The following is an 18,459-nucleotide window of genomic DNA, read 5'->3' on the forward strand; positions in this document are numbered from 1 at the left end:
GGACACTGTCAAGCAGATGAGGTAAAAACTAACATGATTTTATCTATTCTTACTTTTACAGAGTGAGTAATGGAATTTTTATTTGATGCTTTAAGTGTCTTTGAAATAATTTTTTAAATGCACAAAATTAATAAATAAAACTGTCCCTTCTGCCAGACTAGATTTAAGAAACCCATCAGTGACACAAACATAGAGGAAATTAATCAGTCTTTCCTCACAGACCCTAAAGAAAACCATTAAGTTGGTTTTCAGATTGTTCCTACTATTATTAAATCTTAATATGAGTTAAAGTAATTCAGTGTTGTTTTAAGCATGTATGTAGTTTAAAATTCAGATTACTAAAAGACATTCACATTCTGCTTAAGACTGTTAGCTGATTTGCAGTTCTCAGTGAACTATGGTAAATGTGTTGCCAATAGGTGTTTTGTTAAAGGGTATCTGAAAATTTAAAAAGTTGCTATATTCAAAGAATAATAAAAGCAACCTTCAAGATACTTAGCTCCCTTCCCTTCCTGCTAATTAATCTGTGCCAAAAGTCTGATTAATATCATGACTTTTTAACCTTGTCCTTCTAATTAACAAGTTTAAGGTATTCTGCACCTATGAGGACCTTTCACTGACAGTGTCTGCCCTTCCAAGTCTCAGGGTTCAGATCCAGGAATCTCTCACAGTAAAAGCATCCAGATAGAAAGCATGTTGCGACAGAGTTAAAACTCAAACTGTACAAAGTCTTAGAGACCAGTATTAAGACATTGCATTTGATAATGAGTAGAAAGTTCATAATACAAATGGAGCACTGTCATTTATATGTTTACGATCAGACCACTATATTTCGCACTAGCTGCTGTTTCTGACTACAGTCACAAATGCATGGAGAACCATACAAGGATGCACAATCTTCTTTCAAAGAGCAGATGATAAAACGCAGCAGTCTTCTGCAACCTCAGTGTGAAACACGGATATAGAACAGGAAATACAAATCAGGAAACACAATCAGCATACTCATGACACTGTGGTCCACATATCTGAGCTATCTCTTCTAGGGCCTCATATTGTGTTATTTTTAATGTGAAATCCTCAGCTTTTAAATAAGATAGGTGACACAAAAATACAAATAAATTCATTAGAAATGTACAATGGACTAGACAGTGCAGAGCGAGACTACGGGAGCGGGTAAGCATTCACCCAGAACTCCACAATTCACATCTCAACACCAGACCTCAAGTGATGTAGAATTTGTTTACTTCTGCACGCAAATACAAGCTAGCTTTAAGTCAAGTAGCTCAGCTTCCACGGTCAAGCTCATGAGTAAATGCAAGCTGAATCAATGGTTCTGAAAAGCTGGAAAGTAGTTACACATCTACTCCATGCTGAGCTCTGGGCAGCCGTGACTATGCTGCTCCAACTATCAGAGCTAGCTTGTTTAAAGCAACAATAAGATTGCCCACACAGCCTACAGTCATTGTAACACCAAGAAAGGGCACAGTTCACAGCCAATTACAGATGCAGATATCCTGATTACTTTAAAAGAAGGGCAATGGAAAATAAGAAACACCAGCCTCAAATGGCATCACTGGCTTTTTTCAAATTCCATATATAATGAGTGACTACACTTTACTTTCTTACATAGATATAAGCCCAGAATAAATATTGATTTCATTGTACTGAAAACAAAATTTAATTTAGTTTTTCTTTATTAACTTTTGCACTGTCATAAATGGGGTATGAGAACTGAACAAAAAGACTGTATTAACTGCCACAGTCTGATTTTCATCTTTTTTTTTTCAATTAGTAATTATTTTTTATCAGTTTCTCTTGCAATTCTACTTTTGAAAATGTGTCTGCATTATTCGTTTTGACAGTGTCCCTTTAAGGCAAGGAATCAACTGCTCACTGTGAGGCCTTCTACTGAATAGTCTGTATGTATAACTGAAAACATAAAAATCTAAAAAGGTATTGAATTTCAATTTGCTATTGAATATGCAAATTGTTTCCATGTATGTTTGTAGTACTTGGCTATATTTTATAAAGTAAAGAAATAATTTTGCATCTTAGAATAGGAAATGTAACATATCATACTGGTCTTTACTGGAGATCAACTTAGTGTATAAGTTATGAATGTCGTACCATGAATAGGAGAAGTGGTAATCCTTGTAACAGGAAATGATTTATCTCATTTACAAAGAGACATTTTCATTACCACAAAATATTCCAGATCTCATCAACCAACTTATAGTATTTTTTTCTGATATCTGCATTTCATTTTCTGAAGTTACATATATATATATTATCAGATTAACATGTCTATTGTGATTTCACTGACAGATAAATGTGGGAAACACAGGTTCTTTTTGTTCTTTGAAAAACACACAGCTAGTGTGAAACTTCCATTATACTTAATTACTGTGGTGATGACCTAATTAAATAATATCTAAAACTTACCTTGGGTTTGAATGCAATCAGTTTCAAAACCATTTCAACAGTGAACACTCCTGTGAAAACCATATTCATAATGTCCATTGCATCATTAAAGAGCTTAGACTGTCCATAGTGCTGTGAATAAAAAATACACCACTTTTAGAAGTAAAGGCTTTAAAATATTAAGTGCAAATAAGGCAGCCTAAGACAAAATGGGCAAAAATGCAGCACAGGAAAATATTTTCTAGCAGTATTTATGATGCACACATACACATACAGGACTAGTTGCATATTTCTGGTCAAGAATGGAGTTGTTTAAATCTATTCTTTTTAGCCCCTAAGTGGAACAAAACTGTCATTCCTTTACATCCTAAGGGAATCTCCAGAGAGATGGTTTTGAGAAGAAAACTGCTCTCTCAAAAAAGGAATATTAAACAATAGCATTTTCACAAGTTTTATACGCTGGGTTTTAAAATTGCATAGCCTTGTGTCACACCTGCTTCGAAAGCCTGCAGTATGTTAAGTCATAGAATAACATATATTGTGTGGGAGTGATATTTTTAAGAGGATACAGTGCATGCAAGTTTACTGAAAAAATTAGAATTTTTTTGAAGCGGAATTTGAACCATTCTTTTTCTTATCAAAATCTGAAGTACTAGGGAAAAGAAAGAGACAACTTGGAAAAGTTGATAAGAAAAGTAGCTGGTGAAGAATTGTATACATAATGTACAAAAATTAGAATTAAAAAATATATATAGCAAAAAAAAGCCCTGACACATGCAAAAATACACAGAGGTGTATATAGATACACAGTTAATACAAGAAAACATGTTTGCGTGTGGTTTGCATTATCACATAACACTGGAGTTGCTCCATATATTTAGTTTTTAAACTTCTGAAGAAGATATAGGCACAGAGGATAGAAATAGAAATATCACAGAATGGTTTGGGTTGGAAGGGACCTATAAAGATCATTCAGTCCAATCCAACCAAATACAGAGTGGTACATATTCAAAATGAACACAGAACAAGTAAAGAAACTACACAGAGGTGAAGTAACGCTTAAAGGCACTGCATAAAAGAATATATCAGATGAAAAAATCTTCAGGGTTGAAAGAAACATTTTCTGACAAAATTAGACTTCTATGTTCTCTTCAGATTTTCTTGGAAACACACACATATAATATAAATTAAATTACACTGCAGGTACAAAATAAAGCTCAAAGAGCTTGATTAGGTTAGCAATAACTGTATCAACATCAAGCTGTTTTAAACAATTTTACTTCAGAAAACAAACAGATTAGAACACATCACAGAAGAGTACTATGATCAGAGGTGGTATTTTTAAATTTCATTTCATTTCATAAAAAAGTACAGGTTTCCATAAATGAAAAGCATTGTATCACCCATTCCTTCCCTGCAATTTATGCCAACAGCTTCAAAAGAGCTTCTGGTTTTCCTACCTGCATAGCCAAGCAAAGTGTGTTCAGCATGATGAGGACAAACATGATGTATTCAAATCCAGTAGAATTCACCACATACCAGAACTTGTACTGGTAAGGATTTTTTGGAATATATCTACGAAGAGGACGTGCCTTCAAGGCATATTCTACACACTGACGCTGTAAAAGCAAGTACATCAAAAATTGTCAGACTATACCTAACAGTTAATCAACTGATAATATAATTAATAAGTGCAAATTGTTAAATATAAGTCTTAAAAACAGGTATTCTTATCTACTTGATATAGGGGTTTTTATTATTAAGTGTTAATAAAGTAATCAAGTAGCTTACCAATCCTCACTTGGTTATTTACAACTCTACCTAATCATATACACTACTCAGCCACACACAAACAATCAAATGATGCTCACTGAAATTCTGAAGTGTTTCACCTTTATACAGTGTAGTAGTAAACAGCAATATACCACAGACTATACGTATGTATATGCATGGTATATAGCATTACTACTAATAACATGACTATTTATTCATCTATAAGTCATGCTGTCTTTACTAGCTCTTCAACCACAAACGTAAATGCAAAGCATAAAACCCTGGAGTCAGCAAAATAAATACTGAGGAAGAGTTATTCCTAATAGTTCAGTTAAATTCCCCAGCAAAATCGTGTCACATGTAGGAATATGATGGATTCATCTTCTACTCTACTAGTGCATGAAATCTTCATGTAGGCTGGGCCTTCCACTTGTCTTTTGAAGAATGCTTATAAAAGCTGACAGGGCATGAACTGCAGAATGAATGCTGACTAAAGTTTCATGCTTAACTTGGTCTCAATTAAGTGTGTTACAGTCAGACAGGAGTACCTGAAAACCATGACTGGTAACTGATTAGTTTCTCAGTCAAAGGATTAAATAGTAAAAGGGGACAGATTGTTTTTATTTGCATCTGAATATCCCCTGCGAATTTCTAAATAAAGGCGGGGGGGTGAGGAGCGGGCAGGGGAGAGAGCAGAACATTTTGAACACTTTCAGACTATTCAGAACACAAGATTTATTTTCCTGTTCTTACTGTAAAACCTACCTCTGGCTATGACAAACTGGCAAGTGCTGTCATCTTCTTAATGTGACACCAACAAGTAAAACACTAAGAAGCTAACAAGCTTAATGTAACACCTTTCACAATGAAAAGACTGATATGTTGGGCTTACAGAAAGAGGAACATGCAATGACCTGAACACCAGTTGACAATATGTACCAAGTCCATTTTTTCACTAAGATATGTGTTTGGTGCCCTCTTCTGACCCAAAGCAGAAAGGAAGCTCTTCATGCATAAATAAAAAGAATACTACAAAAGTTACGAGTTCATTATTTATTTTAACCTGATTTTTGTCCAGCTCACAGTTCTTATACTCTTGTTCTCCCTGTTCTTGGAATGTAACAATCACAAAACCGACAAATATGTTCATCATAAAGAAAGCAATAATGATGATATAGATGATGAAAAAAATTGAGATCTCCACTCTATAGTTGTATACAGGTCCTACATTCTCGCCGTTTGAATCAATGGCTTTGTATAGCAGCCTGAAAAACAAACAGAATTTTATCTTTATTAGCATTAGAATGACAAGAGAGAGTAAAGCATGTAGACTCAGAGGACAGATTTCAGAAACAGTCTGCTGTTTATTGTTACCTTTTTACTTCCATTAGAGCTAAACAACAGCTTAATTATAGCAAAAGTAGCTGAAAGATTAGGAATCAAACAATACAAAAATGTTTGCCCTTTATAGATAGAGGTGAATGAAGAAATACAGGAGAAGTGCACGGATTCAGAAGGATAGTAGTTTTTTTTCTTTCCTCCATCAATAAGTTTTTATACCATCGCTTAAGACTGCTTTGTTGCTCAAAAATTCCCAGAAAATGATAAAGAACTGTTCTGGAAAACGTAACAGTCTTAACAATGCTGTGAAAACACAGAGAATTCACTCACGCTGGCCAGCCTTCAAAAGTGGATACTGTAAAAAGGGCCATCATAGCAGACAGAACGTTATCGAAGTTGAAATCACTATTTTGCCAGACTCTCTCTTTGACCATTGGGTTATCAACATCTCCATCTTTATAAACGATGTATATTCCTCTGCAGGAAAGAAACAAACTGTCATTAGTGAAATATTAAATTAGTCTTAGAGTTACTCAATGCTCTATTCAAAACAGTTTATTTTACTCCCTTCCTAAGCTTATTTTATTTCCCTGCTAACTTGTGTTTTCTGGTAGATTTAAAATGATAATTCCAATTTTCACAAACCTAAATAGCCTGAAACATGCCTTCTCATAACTGCTACAGTTTAAATTATTCAAAATATGATGTGTCATTCTTAGATCAAAGATATTCTCACCGGCACTCCTCAGGATTCTGTTTTGCCTCATCAGTGCACCTGTAGAATTTTCCCTACAGATTAAACAAAAAAGCAATGACAAAATGCAGAATATGCAAAATAAACACATTTGTACTACGATTGATTCAGAATGGGACCAGCCCAGTTCCAGCAGCAACCCACTAAGAATTCAACTCAGCTTTCATTCCTTGATGCGGTGTAAATTTTGAGCGTGTCTACTTACCTTGAACAGCTGCACTCCAATACAAGCAAACATGAACTGCAGCAGAGTTGTAACAATCATGATATTACCGATAGTTCTAATAGCCACAAAGACACATTGAACAACATGCTGGAAAGAAAGAAAAAAATACATATTTTAATACAACTTGCTACGTGGTATCACAGAATACATACTCTAAAAGTCTATTTTATCACATTTTCTTGTGTTGTCAGTATTATATCTACTATCATAATTAAAATTGTTTTCTAAATTTGTCTATAAGTCTGTTGACATAGTCCCATTAACATCAACCGACTAAAAATGACACAAGCATTATGCAAAACCAAAATATAGTGCTGGCAGGTTGGTTCACAGTAAGTATTACAGTTCAAAATCTTCTCTCCATGGCACTCGTGTTCCTCCACACATAAACGCCTGGAACTGAGGGTAGAACCTGGCCTAATATGTTAAAAAATCAGGAACCAATTTATGCCCTTGCCCTGTGAACTTCTTTAGGGAATTTTTCTTTCACAAGAATTTTTAACCTGAGGCAGGACTGAAGATCAGGCCAATAGAATAATAACTTAAAAAAATAAACACCTTAAGTCCTTTTGCTCTGTTTATTGCCCTTAGAGGCCTCAAGACTCTTAAAACTCTGAGGATCTTCACAACTGAGATAGCACTTGATCTAGGGGAAAAAAAAAAAAAGTTATTCTGTTACTTCTAAGGTAACTGATTTTACTAAGAATAACAACGTTCTTGCAATTTCCTTATACATTAAATTTCAAAAAAGTCTCAAGATACATACACAAGATTTTTTAAAAAGTATTTCTTTACTCATCCTTTATTAATATTATCAATATTATCATGCTTTATTAATAATATCAATCTCATAAATTTCTGAAGAAACTTGGGAATTAACAGCTCAGAAGCTTGTCAGACACTGTAATGCAGTTAAGTTTGGTCAGGAGCAAACTAGTCCTCAGAGCATTTTTCAGTGTTGACAAGCTCTTTTGAAGACACTGTAAGTCCTGTAAATCTATGAATACCTTGTTTTCCAACCAGCTGGAGATGAAAAGATCTCAAATTATTTACCTTCTCTTTGCTAAGTAGCTAGGACTGTAGCTATGACTGCATTTTGAGGAAACAATAGCAGACAGCCTTTTAAAGAACATACTGGGCAACTGAAAGCTTGTGCAACAGGTATTCTATTCTAGTACAAGCAGGATACGAGGTGGGAAGCAGTTGACTGACACCCTGCCCTTGCTCTTTTCTAAGTCACTAAGGATTTCACAGATGATTTTAAATGAGGCACAACTGCTCTATGAATCAATAAGCACCTTCAGACTCTTTTGTTATATTTAGCCTGATCCAAACAAAGCAAAAAAATCTCTTCACTACCACTCGCAGTCCTGATGAAGGTACTACTTCTCTACCCTTTGAATACTGTCAAGTTACATATCCCAGTAGGTTGATGCTGAAAGAGCAAGCTTGGAGAACTAGAGTGTAGCTGTGGCAATAGGGTAAAAGAGAGTATATAAACCTCTTAAAGCTAGAGGAATTTCTTGCTATACAGTACAGTGTCATGGTGCTCTTGGTAATAGTGAGACGTAGTAATTTGCCTCCAACCTGTATTAGTAATGAGTTACAACACTCTCTGTATAAAGCACGACCTCTTGTCAGTCCCAGTCCTGAATACTGATACTGCACAGCCACACACAATGCGGGAACAAAAGGAGCTGAAACATTAATTTCAGTATAAAACCTCAAAGCAAAAAAGAAATCATTCACATTATAAATATAGTACTTACTGAATACCAAACGATACCAGAGAAACACCCACAACCAGCAAATCCAGCAAATTAAAATAATTCCTGCAGAAGGACCCTTTATGAAGGAATGCTCCAAAAGCTGTCATCTAAAATAGAATTGTTACACGTTTAGTCTGTATTTCAATTTATTCAAATTCACATTTAGGCTGTTTACAAGACACTTGCCTAGAGTGTGAATGCATACGATGTTATCTCACTTTCTAAAAGCAACTGAGATACAAAACAATTCCACTGTGTACATCAAATCTTTCACTTAAATCACAAAAACACTGCTCAAGCAACACCAGCAAACGTGATAATTGTTTCTGATGTCAACAAATGTTATTTTGTGTAAGAACTGATTAGGCTGAGCTGATTACACTGAATTGATTGGAACTTTGTTAGAAAAATGACTACAAGAGCCATAGAATTTCCATGCTTACTAAACTGTAAGGTCTAGATTCTGACTCCTAATCATTCATACTGTCTTGAGAATTGGAGGAGCTGGAAACATATTGCAAAAACCTGAGAGTCAAATCTGGTACAGAACCAGCACAAGGCTGTCAGAAGGCAGCATCCCACAGCTATTTGCCTTTGGCTCACAGGAGACACGGTATCTTGGAATAACCTGGAACAACCCATAGATTGTTTTTTATTGTGTGTGGACAAGGGTCCTCAAGTTTTGCTGGTCTGTGGGGAATATCAAACATTGCTCTCCCTATTGGACTTTCTCTTCATGTTTTACTTTCTATGCCTAGATTAAGGTGAAAGAAGCAGACAAAGGGTATCTTGTGAAGGAACCTGCATGCATCATTTGCAGGTTTCATTAGGAGCCAGTGACAGAGACTATTAATTATGGCTGCAAACAGAATCTAGGCAGATGTTCTCAGTTATCACAAAACTGAACTTGGCTCCTAAATCTATGAATTAGACCCTTACCATAACTGTAAGTGCCAGTTAAAAACTGTACAGAGGAGTCCAGTTAAGCCATTAAAAGCACAGAATCTGCACTTGAGTAGAATTTTGCATGGGTTTTTCCATAGTTATGGATCAACAATGAAACTAAACTTGAAATTAAAATAAGTATACCTTTGAAAAATACCTAGTAGTCAGTTCAGGCACATGGATTCTAATTGCTCCAGCCTTAAGGTCCTCTTAAAGTGCTCTCAGCTACTCATTGTTTTTCACAGGTAAGAAAATTCAATGCCAGCCAGAGAACATCTGCTATCGACTGTGCATTTTAAACCCACTGCTTTCTGCTCTTTTCCTCAAGATGGAGTGAAAAGATTTTATTTCTTTTCCTCTTGCAGCAGACTATTACATCTTTCAAGACTGTTCCACAATGTAGAACAGAGCTTCAAACTGTTAATGGGCATCTCGCAGACTACTGTGTCACTACTCACGTGCCCAAACTCACAGGTCTTATGCATGAAAAACCATCAGCATGAGTGAAAACTGTATGTCTGCACAGGAATGCAAACTACAAAAGATGTGTTTTTCTTGGAAGCCTTTCTCTCTTTATTCTCATATTAAACTTTTCTTTGTCATGATCAAAATACTAAATGTTCCTCAAAACCGGAAGAATAAAAGTCCTAAAGCTTTAACCTGTGCCATGACATGAGAGAGGTAACATAACTATATTATAAAATTTCCAATAAATGCCTAGCTCTTTTCACTTAAAGCTGTACGGAGTATGGCTAAACTCATTAAAATCCGTGGGAGTCGAACACTAAAATAACTTTGAATATTAAACCTACACCTGTCTACAAATACACATTTAGCATGTTATCAGTTAGCAGCACACAAAGTTTCATGTAAAGACAAAAGTAAGGCTATAATGACCTAAAAATACAGGTGAAGTACATATCTCCCCATCTTTATATGGAGACTCATATTTCAATGACTATAAATCCCAGAGGAAGCATGTGACTAAAACTCTCTATACTAAATAATTCTATCTTTTGCACAGATCAAGACCAAAGCAAGGCCCAGAGCAGATCTGAGGTGGTGAGTGCTGTCACGCAGCACCAGCGGAGTAGATGCTGCAGGACATGAGCTGAGCTGAGCTGAGCGTCCAGGGCACTGGCAGTGCTGCTCTCCTCCTGCCTGCAACTCCATACCAGTGGGGACTGGTTTATAAATGGTGTGAGATTAGCACAGCTGGGGTAAGGTTAAAAGCACAAGGTGCTAACCTAACCTTTGCTGTGATGTTTTCACATTTCCCAAGTATCACCAACAGGATGGTAAGCTGGATTTGAATGCCATGTAGGGGTTACATAACAGAATTCTGAAATGCTTTAAACTGATGTTACAGCTTTTCTGTTATTCATATCCTCATTCATAAACTTGACACCATATAATGGGGAAATTGTCATGTCTGCACAGCAGTCAATAAAATGGAGCACAGGGAGACTCTCCACATGCTGAGAGTTATTCTGTTTTAAGGTTTGGTTTTGGGACATTTAGAAGTTTCTTCACCACAGCTGATAATATTGCCTTTGGTTATCTTAATTTCAGTTTCATATACTTTTTACCTGGAAATTAAGGAATGCTATTGTTACTACAGGTCTAGTCTGGAATTCACTCCTTGCAGAACACACACACCTTCTGAACGACAGATTCTGTGGAAAGCACAGCGCAAAATCCAGCAGGGAAGACATGGAGGACTCCAGCCATAAGCAAGCAAAGCCAGTGTCTGAGATGTGTTAGTAAAGCAGGCTCTGTATACACACGAGTGTCATGTTCTGGTTGCCCATTACATTTTTGATGGTACAATTTATTTTCCTTTACAAGTGCATGGGAGAGTGCACAGTAGGGCACAGCTTCCTGGAGAAGTGGAGTCAGAAGCATCAACATTTTTGGCTATGATGTGCCTTCTTGTTTCTTTGTAATATTTTACAATACCAGATTTCGGCAGCCCAAGCTCTAGCACTTCCTACTTCCCTTGAATAACTCGAGTCACTCAGTGTCAGAATCTTTTGCAGTTAGTAGGAACGTTGCTTTTGTTAACACACCAGTTACGCCTCTTTATGCCACATTTTAAAATTGCTCCTTCTCCTACAGAAACACAATTGGAACTGCACGGACTATACAACCTGCTGTTCAGAGCACGTGGAAGTTTACTGACTCTCTTCTGCCACAGAAATGGTGGTAACATATTTTGTATCGCTTCTCAAATTCAGAGTTTGCACTAGTTTGATCTAATGCTACAGATCTTTTCAGTGCTTTTTTCTTTCCTTTAGGTTAGTCTTTCTCTAGCAGCAAAAAAAAAAAAGCACCCTAGATATTTATTTTAGAGTGCTACAAATGTTGTAAGATTAATAAATTCTACAGCAAGCTCCTCACTGCTGAAAATGAGAAATAAGGGGATAAAGGTAAGGCTGGGAGAATATTTGCAAGCATAAAAATAGTCTACTACTTACAGTACAGCTTATCTTGTAAACAGCCCAAATATTGCATCAATTAGTATTAATCAAATTGCACTGTGAAGAGTATGCACAGCAATATGAGCAAAAGCTGGGAAAAGAGATTTTGTTAAGCTTAATCCTCAACTGGAAATGCAAAGTTTATGTACAGATTCTTAGTGTACCAGAAATTTTTAAGTGTATAGATCAGGGTTACTCAACTGAAAGCTCGTGGTGAAAATACACAGCATGAAACTTTTAGAAATCATGTATAAATTTCTGAAAAAAATATTTCACAAATTCCCACCAAAAATTTTGATTTCTTTGTTCAGCATTTTCTTACATGTGAACCTAATCCTCAGTTACATGGCTTCTTTGCCAGAGTAAGCTTCATACATCTAAAACCTGAGTAACCCCGATGGATATTCTGAATAATCAGTACACAAACTATACATTAAAATGCCCATTTTTGACTCATGCATGGGTAATACATTTAAGCAAGCATATTTATGCCTTTCTGTGTATTTAAATGTATGCCCAAGATAAATGCAAAGTATCTTAGTTTATAGATAGATAAATGCAAGATATCTTGCAAGTCCTATTGCAAGAAAATAGTTATCTACTATTTTAGCTCTGTGAACATAGTTCAGCACAAGAAATGAGAAATTACATGCTCCCTTCTTAAAAGACTGATTATCTCTTTTGGAAATGCCAGAGCAAGGAGAAGGAAAAGCTCATGCGCAGTGAGTTATTTTTCCCTTTTCTGATAACTGTAAGTTTAAAAAGGGTAAAAAATGAATTATTAAGTTGATGTAATGATAAAAAAAAAATCAGCTTCTTCATGCACCCAATGGTAAAAAATAACCAATCAAAACTATGAGGAACTGTGAAATAAAAAAATCCTCTGGTTTAAAAAAGTTTAGCTTTGATCGCTTAGAGAAAAGGCGAAGAACACTTCAAGTGCCTTTTCTTGGCAGGTGACACACAAGGAAAATCCTTTTAAACAAACTTCCTTTAAAAACCTGTTACCTTCAAAATGATCTCAAATGTAAACATACTAGTGAAGACATAATCTGCATACCCTAGGATCTGGAAGGTAAACAAAAAGTTACAAACATTATTGCTAAAGCTGCTTTTGAGCTAACAAGGATCAATTAACAATGCATTACCTTTAACAGGATTTCAACAGTAAAGATGGCTGTGAAAGCATAGTCAAAGTAACCAAGTATCTGCAAGGTATAATATGCGCCACAGTAAGAAATCCATCTATTAATAACTTTTTACAATTTAGACCACATGCACAACAATACCTGAATTAGTCTAAGTAGGTAGATGGGGAATTTAGACAATGTAGGTTAAAACTCCAGCTATAGTGCAGCCACTTTTATTTACTTAAAAATTTATCAGATGCTACTGTGCTTAGACATTAGATTTCACCACTGAAGAGTTAACAGGACCCAATAAGCAACACTTTCTTTCAATTCAGATGTTCCTCTATCAGCTTTCAGTTACTTTATTCAGCCTTTAACAGAGACGTAGAACCTTACACAAAGAGTAAGTTCTTATTATAAATAAGTCTTCTTTTTTTTACCAAAGCATTGCATCAAAAAATAAAACTTCAACAGATGCTTCTAGATTGCACATCATTCTACATTCTGCTACATTACATTGTTCCTGTATAGACTGGGATAGAATGTCACAAAGCAAATTAACGAATAACTAAAATACTTAAAATCAGCTCTACAACTCTTTTTTTCTTGAACTTGGAAGATACAGCAGTGATTTATTTGTAGGAAGTGTAAAAGAACCCACAACAGTTGCACAGTGATATGCAAACTAAGATTGGGGATGCGATATTGACCTCACTGCTGTTGACAGGAACGCTGCCAGATATTTCATTGCTGCCATATCGCTAGCACTTAATTTAGCAATTGACATGCTCTGCAGTAGGGTACTAGTTCACTTTCAAGGATCCAGCAGTCCAATTAGCACACAGTTGTGCACAGAAACATCATTCCTGTGGTTCAGCAACTAATAAAATGGGAAGGAGAAATGAAATAAAACAGACAATACACGAGAAAGTATTCCTATTGGATCATAAAAATGAAATAATTTCTTCTCCGTGTTCAGTTGCAGATCACACCCTTCTGTCCCTTGCTGTGGCTGAAAAAATAGGCAAATATTAAAGCCATTCAACAAAGATTAATCAGTAAGGAATTCACTCTAGAGTTAAAAGAAAATATTTAAAGGCATTCCAGTCTGTAAGTTTTCATTCCCTTGTCAACCTGGCTGGTTGATGCAACATGATTATTCAAGGTAGTAACAAGAAAAATATGCAGGTCTGGTGCATTTGTGAATATTTACAAGAGCACAATGCCTTCTTGAAATCACACACATTTTACCTGCCTGTGTCTAAACAGGAAGAATCCTTTCAGTTTCCACCACTCTCCAGCTAAATTTTCCTGATACTCCTCTAGTTACAAAAACAATTATCAGCCCTTCAAGCCATTTCTACAATGACAATTTCAGTATTGCCCACCAGCTCTCTTTGTTATCCTTTAGTGTGATCTATTCGTAAGATTGCACTTGTCCAGTTTTATAGATATGGGAAGCACACACCTCTACTGAATATACATGAAGACTGTCTTTGTGCTATGACCTCTTCTTACCTCAGAAGAAAGTTTTAGCGTTTGGGTTTTTACTAATATTACTGAAAAAGTGTTCAGACAATGTCAACAGCCAAAAGAGGACTTTCAGAGGCTACATCCATCCTAGCAAGAACTAGAGGGATACAATCTCTACTGACCTAGTAGGTCCATCTTTCCTGTTACAGGTAGAAGAGTTTCTCTAACTCCACGGCAATCTCTACAGATTAATCTAGATCTAAGGCAGGAGAGGCCTGGAAGTTCTGTCAAAGTATCCCAAAAGTCCCCACAGACTATCACCTAGTCTCAGCTATTTCATACCTTACCTAAAGCACGCACAATTCGCAATAACACGAGAGGCTTGCTTCATCACTAATACAAGTGCAATAAGTGTAAGCCGAACATCAGTGGTCACGGGAGTGGATTTATTTTTGTTTCTCTGTCTAATAATTGTGCACTTGAGTAACAGGCAAGTCTACTACATTAAGAGCTTAAAATGAGGGATTCAGGAGAACACAGATGTTTACCTACCACATAAACTACAGTTTTATTGAATAATAGAGACATTTCTGAAACGAAAATTCTTACAAATATTTTGTTTCTACAAGTATATCTAAAAAAGGATACAGAAACACTTCTAAATTTTTGCTTTGTATATAAGCTGATAAGGTGTTTGATTCTGAATCAAGGCAAAAGTTGGGCATGCTCTGATCCTCATCTTACTTGTGAGTTTAGAAAAAAGTGAAACTTGTTTAGTTTCTGATTTGGTCAACCAGGAATCCAAGGATCTTCAGGTCTGACACGGTGGTATCCAAAGTCATTAGTGTGGCCACACTAGCTTCTTTGAAAGAAGAGGTAATATCCTTACAAATGCATACACCCAGTAAGAGAGTGGTACGCTGAGATCCCCAAAACCATATAATAGAGTCAATGAAGGAGAAGAGAGGACAGGTCAGAGTCTATTCCCAACATGTTACAAACAGTGATAATTTGAACTGGTATTTTCAAATCAGTGTCAAACACTGAGAAGCACTAAGAGTGATTCAGGAAAAACATATCAGGTACACCAGCTGAAAATTATGAAAAATACAAAAATTGTAAAGATTATGCTCAGCTTGAGAATATTTTATTCTGATATATTAATAGCCGACAAAGAAAAACATTACGTATTACATTATTTATTATGTAATAAACGGTTAGAATACCTTTGATGTTCCATCAATAATGTTACTTGTCTTTAAAGATTTATGTTTTTTAAAGAAAAAAAAAAAATAAAGGTATGACTTGAAAAAGGAAAAGTTTCTTAACTTGAAAATTAAAAACGAGGCACTAGTCCCGAAGGATTGTTATTCTACAAGGATATATTTATCTTCAGACATAAAAATGTAGGGCTTACATTATTTCGAAAAGAGTGGCTGCGAATTGGATCTTCTGCTGCTAGGGAAACACTGCTCAGCATGATGAAGACAAGGATGAGATTGGTAAAGATGTGGTGATTGATGAGTCTGTGGCATCCCACTCGAATTCTGAAGAAGAGATGCAAAAATATACCATGTGTGCAAATGAAATTCAGCAGATGGCTAACACGCAACATGTTTTCTATCACTCTGCCAACGATGACAGAACAGAGCAACCATCAGCAGCTAAAAGCAGTGCAAATGCTGAAGTTGCCGCTCTGATTTCTAAAAATGTCAATAAACTCAAAATCCAATCCACCTGGAGTAAAGACGCAGTTATCGAAGGAATCAGAGGATTTCCCAGCTCCTATTGGTTTCCAACAGGTTAGGAATGCCACTACAAGCTCCAGTGTTTATACCACTGCGCATACAGAGGCCAATGTCAAAAGGACCAACGCTAGATAACAAATCATTTCAGATCCCTAGTTTGATTTGAGTCCTATTAAAGCTGTCAAAAATACTCATATGGTGAGATGTGGCTTAGGCTGCAGATCTCATTGTGCATGTTAGAGACTCAACCCACATCAGAATCTCCTATGCAGATTTTCGTATGGAATTATAGGACAGTGGGTGTGGAAGATTACAGCCATGCTACGTTTCAGCTGCACAACATGAAGTGGAACTGTACATATGCTTAGAGTCACTGAGCCAAGGTTATTCCAAATGCTACTGAGCCCCCTGGCTGAGTCGGTACAGGATTAAATCGGCAAAAAGGCAGGACCAGGTTCGTAACTAACACTGTCAGTTGTCTAAATTCTGCTGAAGAATCAGAAAATTCGTTGGGAAAAATTGTTCCCATTGAGGAAACTGCGGAAAATTTGTTCTCCTGTTATTAAGTAGATGATTTGAGTACAGGGTATATTAGTTAAGTAACATGGCCATTTTGGCCTAAGAATATGTAGCATTGAGGTCAAAAGCAATTGGACATGTTTAACAAATCTAATGTTTTTCATTCAGCATGTGTTCTTAAAATTACTAGTTTAAAGAGCTCTCTCCCCAGTTTGTGTGAAAATTCCAAAAAGCTTTAGGTAACTCATGAAATGTATAAGATACAAGCCCAAAACATTGTATCTTGATCATCACACTGTCTTCTAAACTTAATTGTGATGACCTCTACCACTGAGAAGACAGCATTCTCCCATGCCAGATAATGCTTAAGCTCCCTTCCAAGACTGCTCATGAAATTACTATATATAAATGTAACAGCTATTTTCAGTCTGTAGGAACTGAATTTAATTCATTTCTTCACTTCCATCCAACAATCAGTAATGACTTTTACTGACTACTGAAGCTTGCTTTCTTCATTAGTGTAGAACTTCAAATGCTCTGGAGTTAGACTGAGTAGTGAAAGATTCCAATTACCCACAAATCTGACTACTACTGTTCTTGATTTTTGAAATAATTTGTCTTTATCTTCAGTGTTTGCTTGAATCTGGGAAAATACTGTTAACCCAAGAGGAATACATCCATCCTTTCTTTTTCTTTTCTCTTTTTCTCTCTCATATTCTCTTCTCCTTCCTCACCTGTATTGCTCCACAAAAGTTCCTAGGGTTACTAGGAATCCTATTTCATGCAGAAGATGCTCAGATCTTAAGCCACACCTTTTATATCCAGTGACAAACATACTAAATAGCTAATATGCATTAAAGCATACTTTTCAGACGTGCAGACTTGATAAACTATATTTACAAAATGCTATTATCTCCAACAGTGGGAAGCAAATTAATATATTTATCAAATTCTTTTCATTTACCAAGTCATTCAGAAAATCTTATGAGAGAAGCCAATCTCTCTCCTGCTGAAGATACTGGAATTCTATTCCTAAACTCACTGGAAGGAGGCCTGTTCATTCACTGCTAAACTAATGGACTAAACCAGCATTTTTCAAAATTATATTTACGGATTCGTGCTGCTGAAAATGAAGAAGGCACTCCCTTCAGGGATCGGTGTTATCTTCTCCTTCATGTTTAGTTCCGATATTCTACGGGGACGTGGGCCTGCTGGTACCTCTGGTTCATCCTCCTCATCTTCTTCATCTTCACCTACTTTAAATTAATTGCTATTTTAGTATAAACTAAAAAACATTGAGGTTTTGTTCTTAACAATATAAAAGCATGGCTTGTATTAAAATGTATATGGCTTATAGGAAATATATATTCATAGCATGGCTTTAAAAATCTGTGAATCAATATACGAACATAGATATAGTTGTCATGAGCTTATATACATGTTTATGTGCATATATGGGTGTGTGCATAAGTGCCCTGAGTGCACTAATAGGCTTTCCTGGCCCTGACCAGCCTCATCTGGGGTTTTCGCTCACACCCCGTACACATGGGCTCTGGTGTCCCACTTAAGCTCAGCCCCTGACGGTCAGTACACGCCTGAGCTGTGTTGTAGGGGTGCTGAACTTTGTGCACCAGTTGAGCACCGAGTGCTCAAAACGTAGGGCAGATTTCTGTAATAAGCATCCAGACAATCAGGTACAACTGATTTTTAGATAAGTATGTTCACTGGACTGGAGGAAGCTAAGACAAAAGTGATAGAACATCATCAGCCTGGAATGTCCTTTTTTGCCAAATGTTTCAGAAAAGTTTAGAATTTGCCCTCACATCCAGATAGTATTATCACAGCAGGCTTCAGGCTCACAGCAATAACTCTCACATGCT

The 18,459-nt window shown here is 36.2% G+C and overlaps 1 protein-coding gene across 1 annotated transcript in view; it reads right to left on the reverse strand.

The window, feature by feature from the left end:
- The window catches only part of CACNA1D (calcium voltage-gated channel subunit alpha1 D), a 184,124-nt gene that overhangs the window by 50,818 nt on the left and 114,847 nt on the right, over window positions 1-18,459 (reverse strand). The window contains 12 exon segments of the mRNA XM_086619049.1: window positions 2,443-2,553; window positions 3,882-4,040; window positions 5,258-5,459; window positions 5,866-6,012; window positions 6,272-6,324; window positions 6,495-6,602; window positions 7,074-7,161; window positions 8,285-8,391; window positions 12,718-12,777; window positions 12,858-12,917; window positions 15,730-15,859; window positions 17,691-17,835. Coding sequence (XP_086475175.1) covers window positions 2,443-2,553; window positions 3,882-4,040; window positions 5,258-5,459; window positions 5,866-6,012; window positions 6,272-6,324; window positions 6,495-6,602; window positions 7,074-7,161; window positions 8,285-8,391; window positions 12,718-12,777; window positions 12,858-12,917; window positions 15,730-15,859; window positions 17,691-17,835 — 1,370 coding nt within the window.

The sequence above is a fragment of the Tauraco erythrolophus genome, chromosome 12 (genome assembly GCF_009769465.1).
Source record: "Tauraco erythrolophus isolate bTauEry1 chromosome 12, bTauEry1.pri, whole genome shotgun sequence".
NCBI lineage: Eukaryota > Metazoa > Chordata > Aves > Musophagiformes > Musophagidae > Tauraco > Tauraco erythrolophus.